Source organism: Dermacentor albipictus, chromosome 2, assembly GCF_038994185.2.
Source record: "Dermacentor albipictus isolate Rhodes 1998 colony chromosome 2, USDA_Dalb.pri_finalv2, whole genome shotgun sequence".
In the NCBI taxonomy this organism is placed as follows: domain Eukaryota; kingdom Metazoa; phylum Arthropoda; class Arachnida; order Ixodida; family Ixodidae; genus Dermacentor; species Dermacentor albipictus.
Window position 1 is genome coordinate 207,866,016 of NC_091822.1, and position 19,861 is coordinate 207,885,876.

General features: G+C 46.1%; 1 protein-coding gene across 3 annotated transcripts in view; it reads left to right on the forward strand.

The window, feature by feature from the left end:
- Positions 1 to 19,861, forward strand: part of Ada2a (Transcriptional adapter 2A) — a 189,186-nt gene that overhangs the window by 167,261 nt on the left and 2,064 nt on the right. For all 3 annotated transcript variants that reach the window (XM_070534632.1, XM_070534631.1, XM_070534630.1), the window contains 2 exons: positions 6,800 to 6,881; positions 18,793 to 18,866. In XM_070534632.1, the coding sequence (XP_070390733.1) occupies positions 6,800 to 6,881; positions 18,793 to 18,866 (156 nt within the window). The remainder of the gene's footprint in view (positions 1 to 6,799; positions 6,882 to 18,792; positions 18,867 to 19,861) is intronic.

The window sequence follows — 19,861 nt, forward strand, 5'->3', positions numbered from 1 at the left end:
GAGCAAAATGTTATGCTGTCTTTAATTTCCCTCATCTCAATTCTGAAATCACGTTTGAAGTTTTCAAATGCTTTCGACAGCTCTTTAAGATCTTTCGCGTCAGTTACGTCCTTCTCCGCATCTTATCAGGCATTCTTTGCGGAGTCTTTCCCCATTAGCAAAGCAAATACACTTCACACAACACAAATACACTTCACGCTGTGTTCGGCAGCAGTGCACAAGAACAGAAGCAAATTTAAAAGCAAGTAACACCAATTCTCACCTGCAAAAGCAGAAGGTGTGTTATGATTGGCACTGTCTGTGCACCGCCGCCGAACTGCGTGGCCCACTCGGTGAAGCCATCCTTTTATGCGTCTTCCACGGCCAGCTGGCGTTGCGGCCACATGAAGATCCAAGCGCAGGCACAGGACCATGGTGACCAAACTTGCAGCGGAGCGTCCGTCCACGAGGTTGATCAGGGCAGTTTTCCGTGAGCCGAGTTAAGGACAGTGAGCTGCAAAAGCAGAAGGTGTGTTACGATTTGCACTGTCTGTGCACCGCCCCTGAACTGCCGATACGGGCCACTGCCTGCACGAAGTAGAAAAGCCACCCGAAGCGAGAATGAGCCATGATGCCACAGGCACTCTTCCGGTGCCCACTCAATTGTCGTCCACCTGAATGTAACGCAAAGTTACCCATATTGGTGAAGGATGTCGTACACTTCCTCCACCTTGCAAGATTCTGCAGAACTGATTTGCCATATGCAGTGTCCTGGCACTTCAATTTGTTGAGTCATTTGCACTGCGACCTGCTAACCTCTTTCTTGGTTAGCTCGAATGGCAGAGTGACAGCCCCGGAAAGGTGTTGGTCCGGGGCTTGAATCTTGGACCAGGACTAATTTCTTGTCAGCTGTAAAGCTTTCTGTCTGAATACCATGTACAGTGAAATCTCGTTGATACGATTCGGCTAAATACGTTTTTCGTCATAATACGTTTTTTTTTCGTTCCCGGCCGATGCCCTATAGAGGTAAATGCATTTTTGTACGGCTAATACGATCGTATTTCCACGTCGGTTTGGATAATACGATCCCGGAAACGTCTTCTGTATGATGATAACATCGGAGCCAATCCTTTGAAGCGGGTGGGCAGAGCTACTGAAATTTGCGGACTAAAGACGCGGCGACGCGCGCTTTGTATGCTCGAGGCTTGGCCTGGCTCGGCTCGGCTAGAGTCCGGCCGTGCTTCTGCACAGCGCCTGCAGCAGTGTGGCGGCCTCTGGGAGCAATTTTCGCAAGCTCGCACACCAAACGCACCGCATCGTCGGCGCGGTTGAGGCGCTATTGGCGTTTTTCCGCGATGTGATGCGGAGCGCTGATTGGCCGGAGCAGCGCGTTCAAATCCCGCGGGGTAAAGCGCGCCTACCATTGGCTGCTGCGCCGGCGGCGGCGGCTGCTCAAATCCCGCGGGCTAAAGCGCGCCTGCCATTGGCTGCTGCGCGGGCGGCGGCGGCTCCTCCCTGTGATGGCGCGCTCGCGTCCCTTGCTCGCCTGCTTTCGAGCTGTTCATCGCCTAGCGCTATCTTTTAGATTATTTGCTCAGCTTTCTTTTTTTTTCGCTAGTTCTTCGCTGCACGCGATGCCGGCAAAGCCCAAGACAGTGCAGATGTTCGGTGCACGGGAGCGCGATATGCGTCTTGTACGAGCATCGAACTTCCTATCTTCCGCAGCGAGTGCCGACTGCGTAGACGCTTTTCAGCGGCGAAACTGTGCTTTCGGCTGTCGCCAGTCGAAAATCCGACACACTGAGTGTGCCTGGAGCCGCAAGAGCTGAGCTTTCTAATAAAAAAAAAAACACGTGTTCAACTTTAAGGCCTGTTTTCTCGGAATGTATTTTTTCGCTAGTAGTGGTGCTAGGGAAGGCGATATCTCAAGAACCGCTTTTCAGATTTGTATGCCGTTTTTTTTATTCTGTTCCTGAGTGACTTTGCCAGGGGGTAACAGGCTTCTTTTTTTGAAAGTTGGTGCAGTTAATTTATAATAAGCAATTAATTTTTGATGAATGTGGTCATTACTGGCTACATCAAATTCAAAGTTGTCTTAAAATTTTTTGGAGGGGAAATTAAAGAAAAGGGCTCTTTAGCCCCCTGGGATATCTATCAAGGAATCATCACAGTGAATTTCAGCTTCCTACGATGTCCTGGCATTTCTCCAGGCTTTTCCTCAGGCATATACATGAATCACCTAGTTAAACCTCAATAACTCTGGAACTAATAAACATATCTTCATGAAACTTTGCAGTTCCTCATAGTTCGGTGGTGTGAACATATCCTGAAAGTTTCATCTGGATATCTTAAAAAATAAGAAAGTTCGGTCTCCAGGGTAGCCTCCCCCCTTAATAAAAGCAAGTTCTGTGCCAAGTATGTATTATTCGCGATCTTTTGGAGTCCGTTTTGGATAATACGATTTTTGGATAATACGTTTTTATTTTCGGTGCCCGTGAGAATCGTATCAACGAGATTCCACTGTATGTGTTTCCGTGGTAGCTTGGTGCTACATTTGGGTTGTAGTCTTGGGTTCTCTCAAGCTGCCTTTGTGCGTAAGGCTTAGGCTTGACAGCCAACTCCCTTTAGCTTACCTTGTACAGCCGGGCTTCAGCGGTGCTAGGACAAGTGGAAAGCATGACAACACACTGTAATAACAAGGACAACAACATTTATTGCTCCAGAAGATTCGCGTGGAAGCAGGTTGGTTCTGACCGCGACGTTTGCCGGGGTCACTTGTGGGGTGAACAAAGGCAGGGCGCGACAAAGTATTGGAACAAGATGGTTACCTGTAGTCCTGCCTTCGTCGTGGCTCGCAGTTGCGCCAATCCCTGCCGTGTTCTTTGCTCGGTCCAGTGTTAGCGAGCCTGCGCAGCCACATGATGGTCTACGTCAGTGACAAAGGGGAAGGGTCACGCCGCCAAGAAGCTGTCTGGCCTTCCCATGCGAGAAAACCGTGCAAGGAGCACCTGCTCCACTTACGTTTCCTGGCATTCCTTTGGATGTGCGGAATTATCGGTTTCCATAATTCCCACATCGTAAATGACAATTTTCTCTTTCATAACTAGTCGCTTTCAATTAAAACATTGTACAATATTTTTCATCACTGAATTCTAAGTCAATAATACTTTCTTGCGGACTAGTTGGTTCATACATGCATTATAGACGCAACATGCGCAAGATTGTGTAAGTTGAATTGCACAAGAAAAGAAAGAAAGAGGGTAGGACAGTGCGCTGTGTCCTTTCATCTCTTGTGCATCTTGCGCAGCATGTTTATAATTCAAGTACTATTAATTCTAAGTGCTCATCATGCATACACGGGCTGTGGTTGCCTGCAGGTGTTGCAGAAACATGCTGCAGGTGTTGGTGCCACTGTTACCGCGGTTACAACCAATGTTACTAGACTAGCTTCAGTTGTAAAACTCCCCGCCCGCGCGCTTACAGCCGCTGTTGCCACTTCTGTGACAGCCGCCAGAGGGCAACGCTGTTCCATTGGGCTCCACTGCAAACGCCTCGTCACAGCCTTGAGCTCGTGCAGACCGGCAGTTTGCGCGTGTTTCACGCTCGCTGGCGTTCTCCCTTGTCCGAATTAGTGATACCACGAGAAAGCGGTATCCACCTACAGTAATAAGATTTATCGCGCCAGTTCGTTTATACTGAAAGAAGGGTAAACTGCAGGAAAGGAAGAAATGCATACAGTGAAGTGCAGAAGCTGCGTTTCTAAATGTTGTTTCTTCCTGTCATCTTAAAGGGCCCCTGAAACGGTTCGGACAAATTTTGTAGGCGCGTAGGGTACAGCTTAAGTAGAACATTCGCACCACAATTTAAGTGAAGCGTTACGTATTAATGGAGCTGCAAGCAATTAGAAGTTACCCTCCTCCCTAGCTATGCTTTTCCTCCTCAACTCGCTCGCTGAGCGCGCGGCGCTAAGCTCCGCCTTCACTGGTTCAGCGTCACGATGCGACGTCACATCGTTCACTTCCGGTTAGGAGCACGCCCCCTCCCGCGCGAGACCTCTCCGCTAGCCGCTTGGCCGTCGACCGAGAGCTATCGAAGCAGCGTGCGTTGTGAGCATTCTGTCGTAGCGCCGAACGTGTCCGGTACTCCGCTAAAGACAGGCAAGCTGGTCATTTCGGCAAATGACTGGAGGCATCAACTTAAGCTGATGGAGGAACTTTAGCGTAGACGTACGTGAGCAGCCTGATCAGTCTGCACGGTCCAGACACTTGCTGGCGCAGCGCTTAACCAGTCAAACAAAGCGCTAATATTGCTCTAACCAAGTGTAAAGCATTTTAAACATTTATAAATCAACGTGTTGATGATTACACTCCTGCGAAAAATACACACCAGCAGCAAAGAATACACTTCGTTGCTGCTACTGTGTATGGTTGAGCTCTGTGCCACCAGGTGGCTGCACCGTGCAGACCGTTCACATTTGCCCTTCTGCTCATCTCGTGGCTCATCCCGGCACAGTCAAGCGGCCAGACCCTGTCCCCTTGCGCTTGCGTTTGCCCTAATACTGGACTCGCGGTTTGCAGGTCGCTAGGTTTGCAGTCCACAGGCAACAAAGTCGAATCATAGTGCTCGCGAAAAGACTGAGACCGACTCTGACCGCGGAGCTCTCGTCAAAATGGAGTACGTTGTAACACAAGCAGACGACACTTGCTGTGTGCCGGAAGTGCTGAAGTGTACTAAAAAATTGTTCTTGTGCATTCTCTTTATGTTACTTTCTTTTTATAAAAACAAATGAACTAATATTCCAACTATTACGAAGATTATTTGTTTACCATACAGTTGGAAAAATTATCGACCACGCGCCCTGGTCAGCCAATCAGATAGCTCGCCCACGTGACGTCATATGGGTTATTTGCATCATATGGGTAGGGGCGGCTTAAAATTCCGCCGAGCAGTGTGCTACGATCGGCAGCGATGTGTATTTTTAAAACCTTATAATAAATTACACGCTTTACGCAGAGCACTTAGATGCATCAATTAATGATCAGAAGAACCTACTCTAACGACTCAGTATGTTTGTAGAAAATCTCCAAAATCGTTTCAGGGTCCCTTTAACGGTTCGCGCAGTTTAGGCTCACGAGCCTGAATATCTGGCCAAAGTGCGTGATTGTAGGATGATCTTCATCCCTACCTAAGCTTCTCACCACGCCAAAGAAGCGCTACAAAAAGAAAGATGAGGTTGGTCTTTGTACACACAAGCCACACACACAAAAAAAAAAGCCGGATTTTTTATTCAGTGAAGATGCTTAATCAGCGAAGCTGAAACGTGCGGCCCCTGTGTTTATCACTGGGTTAATCCTGAGGGTTCATTAAAGTATTTCTCAGTTATGAGGTTACACACACAATCGGCTGCGAGAGAGGACGATGTCACTGACGATATGTCCGCAGTTGTCACTTGCGTTGGATGTCTCGAGTTTGCTCGGTGGCGTGGTTAGCAGCCTTCGCATGCCATTTGCTGCTTGTGATCCTTCGAAATTAAATTTCTTCAAAATTAAATCTTTCCGTTACGTATGACCATGAGTGGCTCATACCCCCATAAACGCGGCCTCCCCATTACGACGACAGAAGTGAAGTCAAATTCTACGCTGGAAAGATGAACGGCCACAGCCAGCTGTGGAAGACGACGATGAACGCGGGAGCAGTGGCCGAGCGCGTGCCATTGATTTCGCAGTGAGTTCCCGGTCGGCACGAGGAATCGCTCTGTTTCACACCGTGCTAAGCGTCGCATTGCTGGGAGCACAGAAAAAGTGGTGCACCGAACTGTCGACATCGTTCTGATAGCTGCCTATGCAGCCAGGTACGCAGCACGTCGGCATCGTCTGCTGATATTCTTAAGAAACTCGGCGAAGGCTACAGTTTCACGGATGGCATGCTTGCTGAAATTCCCTGTCAACAACGAACCACAGAATAAATACACCAATGCTGCACCGCGTGCTTAGTCCGGCCCGCCCGCATATCCGACTAGTGAGGAAGTGAAGCCGGGCGCGACTGCAGCGTCACGAAGGCGCGGGCGGGTGGCGGTTCTGCGCAACGGCGCCGAGTTTTAAAACTGAAGCTAGTCTAGTAATGTTGTTTACAACAGGGAATGCTTAAAGCAGCAGCTTTTGACCGCTGAAACGTAAATTTCAGTTGTCAGTTTGTTCTCCATCTGCTTCACATGGGTAACCAACTTGGAGAAGCTTAGATGCATGTTGCAGCACAGGCTGCCCATGTTTTGTTAAATATAGAACAGGCATGTTCATGGACTGAGCAAATACTGTGCTGGGACAGTAGAAATGGGGCGGTCATTGCTCCCAAAATGGTTTTTGTGCACACATGCACAGGAGGATTTTGACAGTCTAAAAGTGGTGACGCACTGTCGGTTTAACCAGTGAAAGGAGTTGACATTTAACTTTCTTTAAAGCCTTTTTGAAAAGTTGCTTCAGCAGGGTGGCATAGTCAGTGTCTCGATTTGATTGCCCAAACTACAATGTTAAATACTTCTATTTCAATGCTGCTATGTATGCTAAAGGCTCTGTACTCGAAAAAAGTACAAAGACGCAGGTTAGAAAGGACAGTGTGCCTTTTGTGTTTTTATCTAGTATGGAACCTAACTAAACTAGCGCTCAGGCCAATTAACACTTTACTGAACGCCAATCTCTGCGATTGCAAAAAGAAATCAGAAGCATACCGTATTTTGTGCTAGGGGATGCCTTTCAAGGTTTTGCAAGTTTATCTACAAACTTTGAATTTCTGCTCATATTGGGCTCATAACTTGTCATTACAGAATGAAACGTCCACGCAAGTTTGGCTACACAAGCAGCTTGTCAAGGATGCCTCTCTGTCACCATTGTCATCAAAAGGCCTTGGCAAGTAGCTGCTTTATTTTTGTATATGAATATGTCTTGCAGAGCAACCTTGTTTGAACTGTATGTAGACCTCCTTTAATTACTCTTGGGCTTATTTGATTTTTTAGTTCATTCATACTCAACTAAAGGTCACGCACAGCCGGTGCCCATGCATTTCTATAAGCCCATACTTTCCCTATTTTTTAACTAAAGTTTACCTTTGCCCGATAGTTCGAACTTTGCCAGTTAGCGTGCCTCACCCTATGGTGATAGCAGTAGCGACCCCTGTGTGACAGTGTCGGTCCCGGCAAAGCTTAGGGGACAGTGAATGCACTCAGCATACCTCATCACCCATCGAAAGCTCCCATATTCGGCCTACCCAGGAAGATCTTCAAACAGTAGGGAGTTTTAGTGTTGGGGACGCAAGCGGCTTGCGTACGCAAGAACTAGGGGCGACGTTACAGCGCATGCGCAGACCGCTACGTCTACTTGCGTCCTTGGGTTGTTGGAGCGGCCGAAAACATCGCTGCCCCTAAGAAGTCACGTTGCCCACGTGACTCTTGCGGTGTAGGAGAACTTGCGAGTAGCTAGCGGGTAGATAATCTAATAAATCTTTCGCCAAGTGTCGACAGACGTCGTTTTTATGTGTATTAGAGAGGTTTAGTGTGTCTGGTATTCGGATAAACGCAGTTGGGGTGTTGGGGCGGAGCCATAAATGAGAGCGTCCTGCTTGGTGCATCCACCTGGCGGCACAAAGCTCAAATCGACAAAAGCAGCTAATATTGCTGTAACCAAGTTTATTCTACTTCGCTGCTGGTGTAAATTATCGGCACTGGCTTAATTGTGTTGCTGCCAAAAATTTATACCCGCAGCAAAGTAAAATACACTTGGTTACTGCAATATTAGCTGTTTTGTCTGTTTGAGCTTTGCGCCACCAGGTGGCAGCACCATGCAGGCCGCTCTAGTTCATGGCTCCGCCCCAACGCCCCAGCCTGCGTTTACCCGATTACCGGACGCTGTAAACCTCTCTATTAACTGCTTCTAATAAAAAGAGTTAAGGTACTTCACTTCATATGCTTCATTTCATATTTTATAACATGATAACGCAGCAACGATCAGACATTGGTGGTGCTGCGAGCGCATGCGACCTCATTGCGGTTTGCGTTTGGGGCCGCTAACCTATAACACGTTTCTGCTTGCGTACGCAAACGCAAACGCACCCAAGCGCTTGGGGCCCCAACGCCTTGCGTCCCCAATACTAAAACTCTCTAGTAATCGTAAGTTGCAATATCTCTTTGCGTTATTTACCCCATACTAACGTGCACCTTTCTTTTCACTAAGATTTGCCCGAAAATTGCCTGTGTAGTGACATGGGATACAAAACCAAAACTGCCTTTCCGACATTTGTATGCTTTACTGCGTAACAAAAAAAGTACTGTAGCAAAGCTGACTTTAGGAAACTGGTGGCTATTGGTGGCTAAAGCAGGCGGACGTTTGTTTCAGGAGTGAATTAGACTCTAGCAAATACTGCCGAACAAGTCGTCAGTGTGTTTTGAAACTTTTTATGTATCATCTTGCTTTATTAGACCTGTCAGATAATCAATTTTGTCGGTCCCATCAGGGTCGACTTAACAGAAGTTGACTGTACTATTGCGATGGTAGGTAATGCCATCTGATGCAGCAGTTAATACAATGAATGGCTTTGAGAGATGGCAGCAACTATAGAGAGCTTTAGGTTAGGCACCCAAGCGACTTTATTGTGCGGGCTCTTCTGTTATGCTCGCTTTGTGTTCTTTTGTACAACTGGCAATTTGCGTCCCCCAATGCTTGGGTGCGGATTGCGTCCCCTAACCTAAAATTCTCTAACGGACACTCGCAGTCTGCAATCCCTCGGTGGTCAGGTCGTCAAGCTGCTGTTGAAGGTGCGTGGCTCCTCTGGTCACCTTGCATAAAAGAAGTTGGCTTTCCTGCATAGTTCAGGCACTTGGCTAGAAAGAATAAAAGCTATTGCGATTCATAATTTTGTGCTGTTAAAGTGAGGTAAGATACAGCAATGTCGTCACATGGTAAAGATAAGCTCTAGCTGGCATGCAAACAACCAACTTGAAAGGAAACTCGTCTTTGGTTGGCGGTGATAGCTATAAGTGTGGATGCCAGTCATCAAATTGAATGCTGTTTTATATTTATAGAGGTGGCCTCTGGAGTTCAGTATACAGTCGAACCCACTTATAACGATACTGGTTTTAACAATATATCCGTTATAACAATGAGAAGCTGCTGCACTGTCAACTTTTGCATGTTTTCCATGGCGAAATAACCTGCTTACTACAATGCCCCTATGCGGCATTATCAGTTATAACGATAAAGTCTGGTTGCTGAGTGTCCAAGTCGAAAGTTAGTGAAATGCGAAATCCTTGAAAAGAAAAAAAGAAAACGAGAAATTCAAGCTGCTGCATAATGGGCCGCTGCTCCCACAGCTGCTGTGCGCTCATTTTCTAGTCCTCTCCGCGCAGCTCTCTCCCGTCGCCCTTCCACCCCTTCGAACATGAATGGGCTGCACCCATAGCTCTACGCCGCCCCACCCTCCGGAACACAAATGGACCACACCAGCTGCACCGCATGCAGCTTGCTCGCATGTTGCTCGCTGGCTCCTCATTCATTCTGTACTCCCCCCTCCGCCTGCCTGCTGGCTAGAGTTGCAGAAGATCGTGCTAGCCTTTCCTCCTTCCCTCAAAGACCACTTCTCTCCTCATTCAACACAGTTCTGCAAACAGCTTAATTGCTCGCGTTCGTCATAGTTTGTTGCTTCGAAGTCGTTCCTGGCCACGTGGTTTCTCACCCTCGCTTGACTTGCCGCCAAAGCGGAAGATGACTGATCCACCTGGTGAGCATCGGCAATGCACGACATTGCCAGTGAAAAAAAGGCCACGGCTATAGTGATAGCAATGGCGACGACGGCAGCAATGATGCTGTAGACCAGGCTGCCTCAACGTCGACCTCACAGGAGGTCCGGCAGATGATTCAGTCCCTCGGGGCTTTCGTTTTCGCAAGGAACCTTCCGCTGCATTGCCTGGAGCACTTGGATGCCTTGGAGAAGGATGTCAGCAAGCTTCACGTATAGCACGTATAGGCTGACAGCTACAACATTCAAGATGCACAAACACTCTGGTGTTGTAAGGGCATCTCGTGCGACAACTTAAGTGGTTGGCATGTGTCACATTAAATCTGACGAAGCATCAGACAACATTATCACCTTTTGTGGTGCACCACCAAATTTAACTATGCATTCACACCGGTGAGTGGTGAAAGTAAGGTGACTAAGTTCATTGCAAAGTCACTTTGCAAGCTTTGCACTTGCAAGCTTGCTTTGCAAGTTTGCAAGCTCACACCACTGCCTCATTTTTTAAAGCAAAGCTTTTTTTGCCTCTTCCTTCGACTTCCCCACTGTTGCTGCTATCTGGCATGCTGCTTCGGGGGGTGGTTCAGAGCGTGTATATACATGACAGGCTTGCAGCAGAGAAGAAAGGTGACACAAAGAACTCGTTTGGACTTTGGACCACGTTGAATGTGCGCAATGCCTTCTGGAAAACCCTGGACCTCACCACATTAGCCTCTTGATAGCTGTAATTATCTGTGAACCCCTGCAAGAGCATTGCAGAAATTGCAGTGCTTACCTTTCTTCTAACGTGCAAGTCCAGAGGGAAGCTAGATAGAATGGTAGAGAGGGGGAGAGGAGGCAGAGAATGGGTGGAACCAATGACAGTCGCGAACAGAGTGAATAGCAGCCTTGCTGCTCTTGGCTCGCAGTTCCCATACATGGGGTGAGGGTGGGAGAGGGAGAAGGTGACGTGGAAAAGGCTAGGAAGTCCTACTAGTAGACACGACAGTGGTTGCGGACAAGTGGGATAAACTTTAAGTTCAAGGTACTGTACGGTATGCTTCTGCTATTTCTGAAAAATAAACACCATGCACATTTGTCAAGCGGACAACTTACGCAGGGCGTGCAGAAGTAAAACCGCACTAAAGCGCACCGCAGAGACTAGGCGACCCTTCTGTGCCCGCCGCATTGCGGCTATGGCATGGCTTGAGGTCGCGGGTTTGATCCCGACCACGGCAGCTGCATTCGATGGGGGCAAAAAAAAAAAAAAAACCTAGTTCACTCAGATTTGAGGACATGTTAAAGAATACCAGGGTGTCAAAATTAATCCGGAGTCCGCCACTACAGCGTGCCTCATAATCTGATTGTGGTTCTGGCACATACAGCCCCATAATCTATAATTCAAATTTAATACTTCTGGCACGATGCTATGTGCCATATAAGGCTATGATAATGCTCAACCCACTCAGAGGTTATGAACAATGGCACACAACAATGCCTGAAGCAAACATGTCCCCCTGTGTGTTCTGTGTACTACGCAAACAGCAGTGGCGCACACATGGTAATGTTTAACATCAACTCGACACACTCGTGTTGGACTAAAGGTTGAAGTAATTAAACATTTGCCATCAGTCACCACAAATTGTCGTGAATCAAAGGAAACAGCAAAGAAAGCTTCATTTACATCGATTCCCACAATGCGTGGAAACTGCATATTTTTTTTTCTTTGCATAACCCTTACTTATAAGTCACTAGTCTGTAAGTTATAATACATGCTAAATAAGTTCTGTGGGAAGCCTGCAAGGTGGAAGAAGGTTCATGAGAGGGAAAATTGTCATCTATCCAAGTGTAGCATGAAGCTACAAAGAAAACATGTTCGGGTTTCTCAGAAAGGAAGCCTCACAGTTGAGGAAAAATTCATCCTGGTCTGGGATTTTTTCCTTCCTCCAGTTATAATACTTATAACTCCATAGCCCATGTACTGCGTCTAGTTCTTAGCTTTGTGCTTGATTATTGAGAAATTTTTCAGTTAGCTTATTGTTTAGCAGTGTGAACACAGTTGGGCAGTTTTCACTTGTGGGACAAGTGAACTGAGTATTGAAATGCAAAGAATTGGGCGTTGGTTGATTTTTGCTAGTACAGGGCAAGGGTGGGTAGGTTGATCCGTTGAGCTGCTCCAGATTCATCAGTGGGCTAGTGAGTCGTCTAGCATGACAAGGGACAAGCACTTGAACCTCGTGCATTCGTTTAAAAAAGATGGCAGCTTCTGTTACAACACAACCCTCTCCTTGCAATGATGTGCCGATTCTGTGAAAGATGTTCAATGCTTGCAGTCAGTTCGCAAGAAACATGAATGGTCATCACAAAGCACCACTACCGACGTAAAGACCTTTACAATATTACGTGACGCATGGCATCTTTATACGACTAATTTTTGTCTTGGCACCTACATCTTAAAGGTGCCAAGACTGAGTGTCAGTAAAGAACACATATGCACCGTACATTAAATGTCTGCACTGTGCTGCCACACCTGCCTAGCACTTCCCACTGGAATCCTTTCATCATGGTACAAAGCACCTGTCACAGTTTTGTGCAGAGGTGTTTTTCTTTAGTGTGAGCACAATCCGCAGCAGAGTTATGTCCAGGCTAGATAGTGACGGCAATGAGCACGGAAAGAGGTGCTTGTCAGAAACTACTGGTTTATTGCTTGCCAGTAAGAGCAACTCATCTTGTAATGTAAGTGTCAAGAGCACCACAGACTTTCTTTGGAACAACAGCGTTTTTCTGGGCAACTGGTACGCCAAATTTGTTGAGGTTTGTTGTATTAAAAAATCATAGTTAAAATCTGGTGACTGTTGGTTGCCAATTTTCGATATAGGTCGTCAATTTTTAAATAGAAGTTGGCAAAAACTCCAAATTTTCAGGAAATGAAACTATCAAGTTTGCAACTGTGTAACTCAGCAATGAAAAATGATACCACTACTCTGTAAATTGCACCTAATAGTACATCTAAAGCGGACAAGAGTGACATATTATGCATGGCTCTCAGATAAACCACTAATATTCTTCTTTCTTTCTTTGTTGCCTATTGTATTTCTTTTTTGTATTATATACCGTATTTACTCATGATTGCACTTTTCTGTAAAAAAAAATTGATGCAAAATCAGGGGTGTGATCATTACGTCGGTTAAATTTCCCGCAAAGAAAAAAAACATTTTTTTCATCCCGCATTTGCTGTGGTATGACAACAGATCAACAAATAGGCGGCTGCCATTGTATGTAGTGCGGGACACCAAAACAAAAATGGCGGCCAGCGGAGTAAGCCGAATGCACGGAGGAAGGAAACTAAGGAGAGGCCCTACCCCCTCCGCGCGCTATGAGAAAAGTGTGGCGGAAATGACGTAGTAGGTTCTCATTTTTTTTGCTGCTTTTTAATTTTTTTTGCTGTATGGCCACGCCTTTTGGGCCACAATGGCGGCGTTGTTCTGATTTTGAGCGCTCACACCTGTTGCTCTGGTAGGTTTCGTGTCGTGGCAAAGGCGCTGTGTGGGCGGGTTTGCATTAGTCACCGTGTCTTGTTGCGCTGTGTTACCTGCACCGTGCTCTGCCGGATGTAGCACGAGCGCGCGTGCTCCGCGCGCGAAACCACGCGCAGCGTGGCGTGGTTTCGCGAAAGATGTAAACAAGAGAGGAGGGTGGCACAAAAGGCGGAGCATCGCCATGAGCAACGCTAACTTCCGGCTTCACTTTTGCTTCACAAAGAGTGACGTCAGGGCCTCTCCTTAGTTTCCTTCCTCCGTGGCCGAATGCGTCGAACGGATTTTTTCTTCTCGTGAGTACATTAAGTGCATTGAAACAGTTTGTTCCGTATTAGTAATGAATAATATCGTTAATATCAGCAAGTTTGTGGCAAGAACATAGCCATGCCCACTTTGAGGGGACAGAAACAGATGGGCGCGCTTAGCTGCCGGTGACATAGGAACACATAGCGGGCATGCTGCGGAAACTGTGGCATTTGTCTTCACTACAATCCTAATATGGCATGTTTCCGCTAAGGGTGGGCGAATATCGTAGCCGAATGCAGACGAGAAGAATCGAAAGGCGCCTTTTTTGTTGTTGTTGACTACAGCCATTATAAAACGTACGCATACTAAAGGTGAGTTTGGTTGTAGACTTCTTGTTATTTTTTTCTTTTTTTGGTCATGTCAGTGCGGAAAGTGATGAAAGGATTGAAATGGGGCATCTGCTTAAGAATGTTTGGTGCGTGCAGACCGCTTGGTTTGTCTTGAAGAGTCGTTCACGTGGCATTTGACAGATAGTGTGATCATTATTAGCTAGACTTGGCAGACGACATATCGCTGCGGCAAGTTCGGGGTGCGATCTTTACACGGGAAATAACAAAAAATGAATTTTGACGACAAAATTCAGGGGTGCGATCATTACGCGAGTGCAATCATTATGCGAGTAAATACGGTAGTATTATCCACTCCTGCTATAGCCCCTCCAGGGGCTGCAGTATGTGAAAATAAATAAATAAATATGTGAGTAGAACTTTTGCAGAACCTTTGTAAACAATGTAACACATTCACGTAAGATATAAATTGACATATCAAATTAGTCTGCTTTGGGTGCTCTAATGGATGCCATTTACACCTGCAATTTCTGTTCTTAGTGCAGAGTTACGGATTTGTAAACTTGCGCTTCTATATTTTTTAAAGTTACCAATTTTTGAAAATCAGTTTTAGAGCATTAAGGCCCTAAATCCAAATTCCACTTCTAACCGTCATTAGAATTTAACTTCCTCTCTAATTCAACAAATTTCATTAAAATCGGCTTAGTTATACCAGAAAGGTGTTTTGGTGTTTTACATGTATTTGAATAGGCAGCATTCGAGTTGGTCTAGAGTTAAAGCTTCTTCTTAAGGCTAGGAGAGGCATAGTGGTAATATTTTACTCATGTGCAGTAGCCGACCGATTTTCCGTACCTCTCAGGAACTGAAAAATGGTCAGAAAAATGAAATATTTAGGGCTTAGAGCGGTTTAAGAAAATCCCTAATAATGCCCTGCCTTTAAGGGTAGGGCATCGCATGGAGGCAAGCAGATTTGCTTAGATTTGCGCAACAGTGACGTCATCTCCGTATACAGTCGACAAGAGCATCACCACGTTAGTGATCTTCATTGGCAGAGATCGCCATGGAGGTCGAAGAAACAAACCACGTTTTTTTGCCCCACTTGGCTCTCACGAAGGCACAGGAGGTGGTGCCAATCACACAGATGCGAAGCTGTATCAACATGCACGAAGACGTGATGTCTCCAAGACAACCGGCTCTCTGGACACCACGTGCAAAATATCAACCGAGACTTTAATAAAAAAGAAAGAAAAAAATCTAATTCCGCATTAAGTCTTTATATTGATAGTGCTGACCGGGGAAAAAAAAAAGAGTGCCGTCTCCTGGGGCGTTTTTTCAGCCAAGGAAGAGCAGGCATGGCCTCCGAGACGTGTGGATCGCGAGCGCATCTAAGTCTTGAAGGCTACAGACACCCTTCAATGAAGTTTGTCTGTACATGTTGTGCCACCTAGCAATGGCGGTGAGCATCTGTGAGTAGGCCCTCACTACATTTTGCCATTGTCCGTTGCATGCTCTGGCAAGCCTGTTGAAAGCCTGCTTTTCCTAGTTTTTCAATAGATTGACCTTAGCCTCTTGGTAGCTTCTCCGTGAGAAGTGTGAACGAAAAGAACAAGCGCAGATGCTGCTGTGTTGAGGATTATCACAACTGTGAAGAGGATGCACAACAAATTTGTACAGCTTTCCTTCAAAACCGTGGGAAGCAACCGTTGGCTGAAGTAGATCTTCGCGGTTTGTGTCGCTCTTGTGAATTTCTGTTAAACGAACTAAGACGTAAATGCAAAAAGAAGAAAAAAAGAGCCAGCCGCGGCAATAGAGAAAACGCACAATAAAGTGACAACTGCACAAAAACGTGTGAACTGATTCTTGCTGTTGTAAACTGGTTTAGATGGTTATTTAGCTCGTCTCGCTCCAAAACAAACTTGCAGTGGTTGTTATGTGTCAAATCTAGCTTTGTGTGCACTGTGCTTTTTGTTGTGCATTAATGAGCCAATGTGCAGCTTCTTCCTGCGCCAAGATGAAGACACCACTGCTGGAACTGGGCTCATTCATGCCAATGTTTTCTCGCACTTAGAACAACAGAACTGACGTTGGAGTACACTGCAGCTCACGTCGAGTGTTTGCAAATTAAAATTTCTCTCGCACACGCTAGTGCACATCTATTCAGCCTTAACATTGCTTAGTCTCAGCTGATTGCTCTCTATTATGTTTCAGCGATGATGGCCTCTCACATTCAAACCTGAACGACAATACCAGATTATGCTCGAGGTACTTTGTCAACGAAGAAAAAAAGCACTTACCCCCCAATTCGCCAAAACTTCTACAATTGTGAGGTGCAAGGCATGCTCCAAGTAATGAAGCTACAAATGACAGTTCAAAAACGCCCACGGCCGTATTTGCTCACTTACGTGATGTAAAATAATGATTTGTTAACTTACTTTGAGTTTGACGTCATAAGCATGCTTGCTTTGTTGTGACAAACACTTCCCGACCTGCGCCAGTTGCTTAATGGCTATGGTGTTGCGCTGCTAAACATGAGGTCGCGGGATCAAATCCCGGCCACGGACGCTGCATTTCGATGGGGGTGAAATGCAAAAACGCCTGTGTATTTAGATTTAGGTCCTTGTTAAAGAACCCCAGGTGGTCCAGATCATTCCCAAGTCGCCCACTACGGCGTGCCTCATAATCAGAGGGTGGTTCTGGCACCTAAAACCCCGTAATTTAATTTAAGCATTTCGCTGCGATGTCCGTGCTGTTAACTTCTTTGACATGATATACATGGTTGTAGTCGTAAATTTGAAGTCCTTTCTCAAGTGTCAGTGGCTCAAAATGGACCTTGATGTCTTCTATTGCCATAACACTGCAATTTAGAATGACCGACAAGTTCCAACGAACGCAGCAAAAGCATGCCTCCGTAGCAGTAGCCGCCTCAATGTTTTGCAGAACTGACATGGTGGCGCTGACGGCTGAGCCGATCGCTGCACCGCCTGACCATTGAATGTAGCCCGTAGAGCTGGCCACTGGAAGCCAAGCCTGGCCAAGCCAGTGTAAAATCCAACATGGCGATCTCCAAGATCGGGTAGCGTGGCTTGGAACGAGCAATTTATTCTGGATAGTCGAATTTCGGCACCCAAATTCGTCCGAAAAGTCGGTCGCGAAAATGCGTTAGCTCGATGGGAACCCTGAAGGTGTATTTATGAAGTCCGGAATATCTAACAAGTCCAAATTTTTGGAGTCAGAAAAATCTGTCGGCTACTGTACTTTCCACATCCTCTTTAGTGTTTAGTAAAATCAGCGTGTTCATGACACCTAGTTTGAACTATGACAGAGTAGTATAGCTTCATAGAATTTTGCCACTCAGCAGTACCTCTGTTGTAGCTCTTCTCACGAAAAAAAGTATTGCTCTATGGGCTTTCAAGTGCACTTTCGCGGTTGGCCTTGCAATAAGCTGCAAGTAGGTGGGGCAACTCTGTATCATTCGCCAAGCACGTTGAGCGTCTAGCTTGCATTGTTAAGCAGGCTGATTCACATATGCAGTTGTACCCTTACGTAGCATTGGAACGGCGGCACAGATACTATGCCGAACCTCTTCTGGTGCAAATGTCTATATTGAAATTGACAAAATTTACAGGATAGTAGTTTCCAGTTTATAACATTCGGTATTTATCTCTACATGCTAGGTGCGGAGTCTATCTGCAGTGCAGTACCTCTTGGCCTATGGCATAACGATTTCCAAGCTTCTTTAAGAGTAAATAAGTGAAGCTGGAAAAAACTGCTTCCAGGCTGCTCAAAGATCAAATTCTGATACAAAGGTGCCCCAAAACAACATTCCTCCTGCTCAAAAAATTTCTCCAGAAGTTGCAGTGCCTGGATCACCACTGCATCACTAATTAAGGCATTTGGTAGGGCCTTCTGTCTCTTTCAAGAGCACATAGTGGTCAGCCACTCCAAAAATGTTTCTTTTTGTGTGCATGGAAAGGTGGTGGTGGTGGTAGGGGGGTTCTTCAGAGCACCAGGTTGACCTGAGATGGTGTAGATGAAACGGTGTAGCTGAAAAACAGTGCCTGCGGTAGGAGCTGGTGTGCAAGCCGCTTATGTAGGGCTCGTGTCGTTTTTATGCTATGAATTGCAGTCACACCATGCCTTGCAACTCTGCATTCGTGTATGCTCAGGCAGGTGTGACAACTGACTGGGAAGAAGGTCCTCACTGGCTCACTGGATTGGTTCAGTAAAGCAAGAACTCAGCCTTACAATAGCCGAAGTGCTGATGTTGGCTTAAGATGTTTTCAAGAATGTTTCCAACAATGTGCATGTATTTTGACTAGTGTCAATTAGTTCATTCGAAGCATTTGACACTTATTCTACGAAAGTGAGCAGGATGCTGGGAAGGAGGTTGGGAAATTGAGTGAAACATCGCACTCTTCCAGTGTGGGCCATTCTTCTAAGTGGACACACTGGCAACAGCACCACCAGCATCCACTATTGCTTCAGTTATAACACACAATGCATATGCCTGTGTCACAGTTGCTTGGTATGGCAGCAGCCATAGCACACGTTGGCTAGAGTTGTGTTTGATGACACAGTCCTGTGAGACCTCTGCAGATTGGCTGTCGTCATTAGGAAAAAAAGAGTCTAATGTGAACAAGTTGGGCAGTGCAATCACTTATGGGTGCTTCTAACATTGTGACTACATTTTACGCAATATCACTGTGTAGAAAAGCCTAGTTGTTGGTTGCCCTGTATGAATCTTGCTGTGTCATCTGTTCTTTCAGTGCCAGGATCGCATTACTTGTTAACCAACCAGCCTTCTTTAAATAGTATAACATTCAGCAATGACTGGACTGGTTTCTCAGCTTGTTGGGTCTGCACATGGTTGTCAGCAGTTGTTTCGTTTTAGGCAAGCTTGATCTAATTTTGTGTGCCCTCAGGACGACGGACAGCCCCACCACTTGCCATTGAGGGCATGCCTGGTTATGAGAAGCTCAACACTCAGGAGCGGGAGGTAAGTGCATCTGTCACACGGGCACTTATCGATGGATATCGAGTTAGTAGCCATGGTAATCTTGAAATTCCATTCAACTTCCAGGCGTTGTGTTGGTGCTACGTTGCAAAGCTGGTGGTCATTGAAACACTTAATTATTTTGACACAAAGTGCTTGTGGCCCCACAATCTCAAGGGACAGTTCTGCATTCCAAAATGTGACCAGCTCTGAAAATTAGTTTAATTATATAAAAGTGCATTGTCATTGCTGTATGTTCTTTAAATGTCATGTTTAAATGATGTTCTTTAAATGACCCAGGTTGACTGATAATGTCGCTGATAGTTAGGGAAATAGAATGTACTATTTTTAGTTATGGTAGTGTCATCATCGCACATCTTGTTAGGGCTTGGTATTAGCTTTGCTTAAACAAGGTGAACAGTTTCATGCTGTTATTATTATTTTTTTTGGAATGCGTTGTTTACAAAGTGCTATGGAAGGCCTTCGAGATTCTCCTCCCATTTACGCTGAAACCTCGTTAAACCGTAGTTGGCTGGAGCTCCGAAAAAGTACATACTAAATGGTAGTACTGTTTAACCGAAATAGCATGAGATCGCCCACTTACCTGTCGAAAACAGAACACGGAACTCAGAGAAGTGCGATAAAAGGGGAAAAACACATGCAGTATTTATTCACTTTGCGCGACAAAAGTGTTATTTTCGTTTGATGCCACGGCGGCCTAGCACGACGACAGCGGCCTCAAACTTACTGAAGCTGCGTGCCAGCTTTTCAGCCAGGCCCCTCTTCTCGGCAAACACTCACATGGCAGATTCCTCATTGGCGTTTTGTATTCTACGTGCACACGCGCAGTGGGGCTGCAAAAGTCCTGGGGCGCCCTTTTCATTGCAGGGTGCTGTTCTCGTCGCGACGATTGCATTCATGAGGCTGACGTAATGCGCAACTTCTGCCTCTGTTGGGCCTGAATCGCCCGTGCTGTCGCTTTCCTTGTCATCCTCATC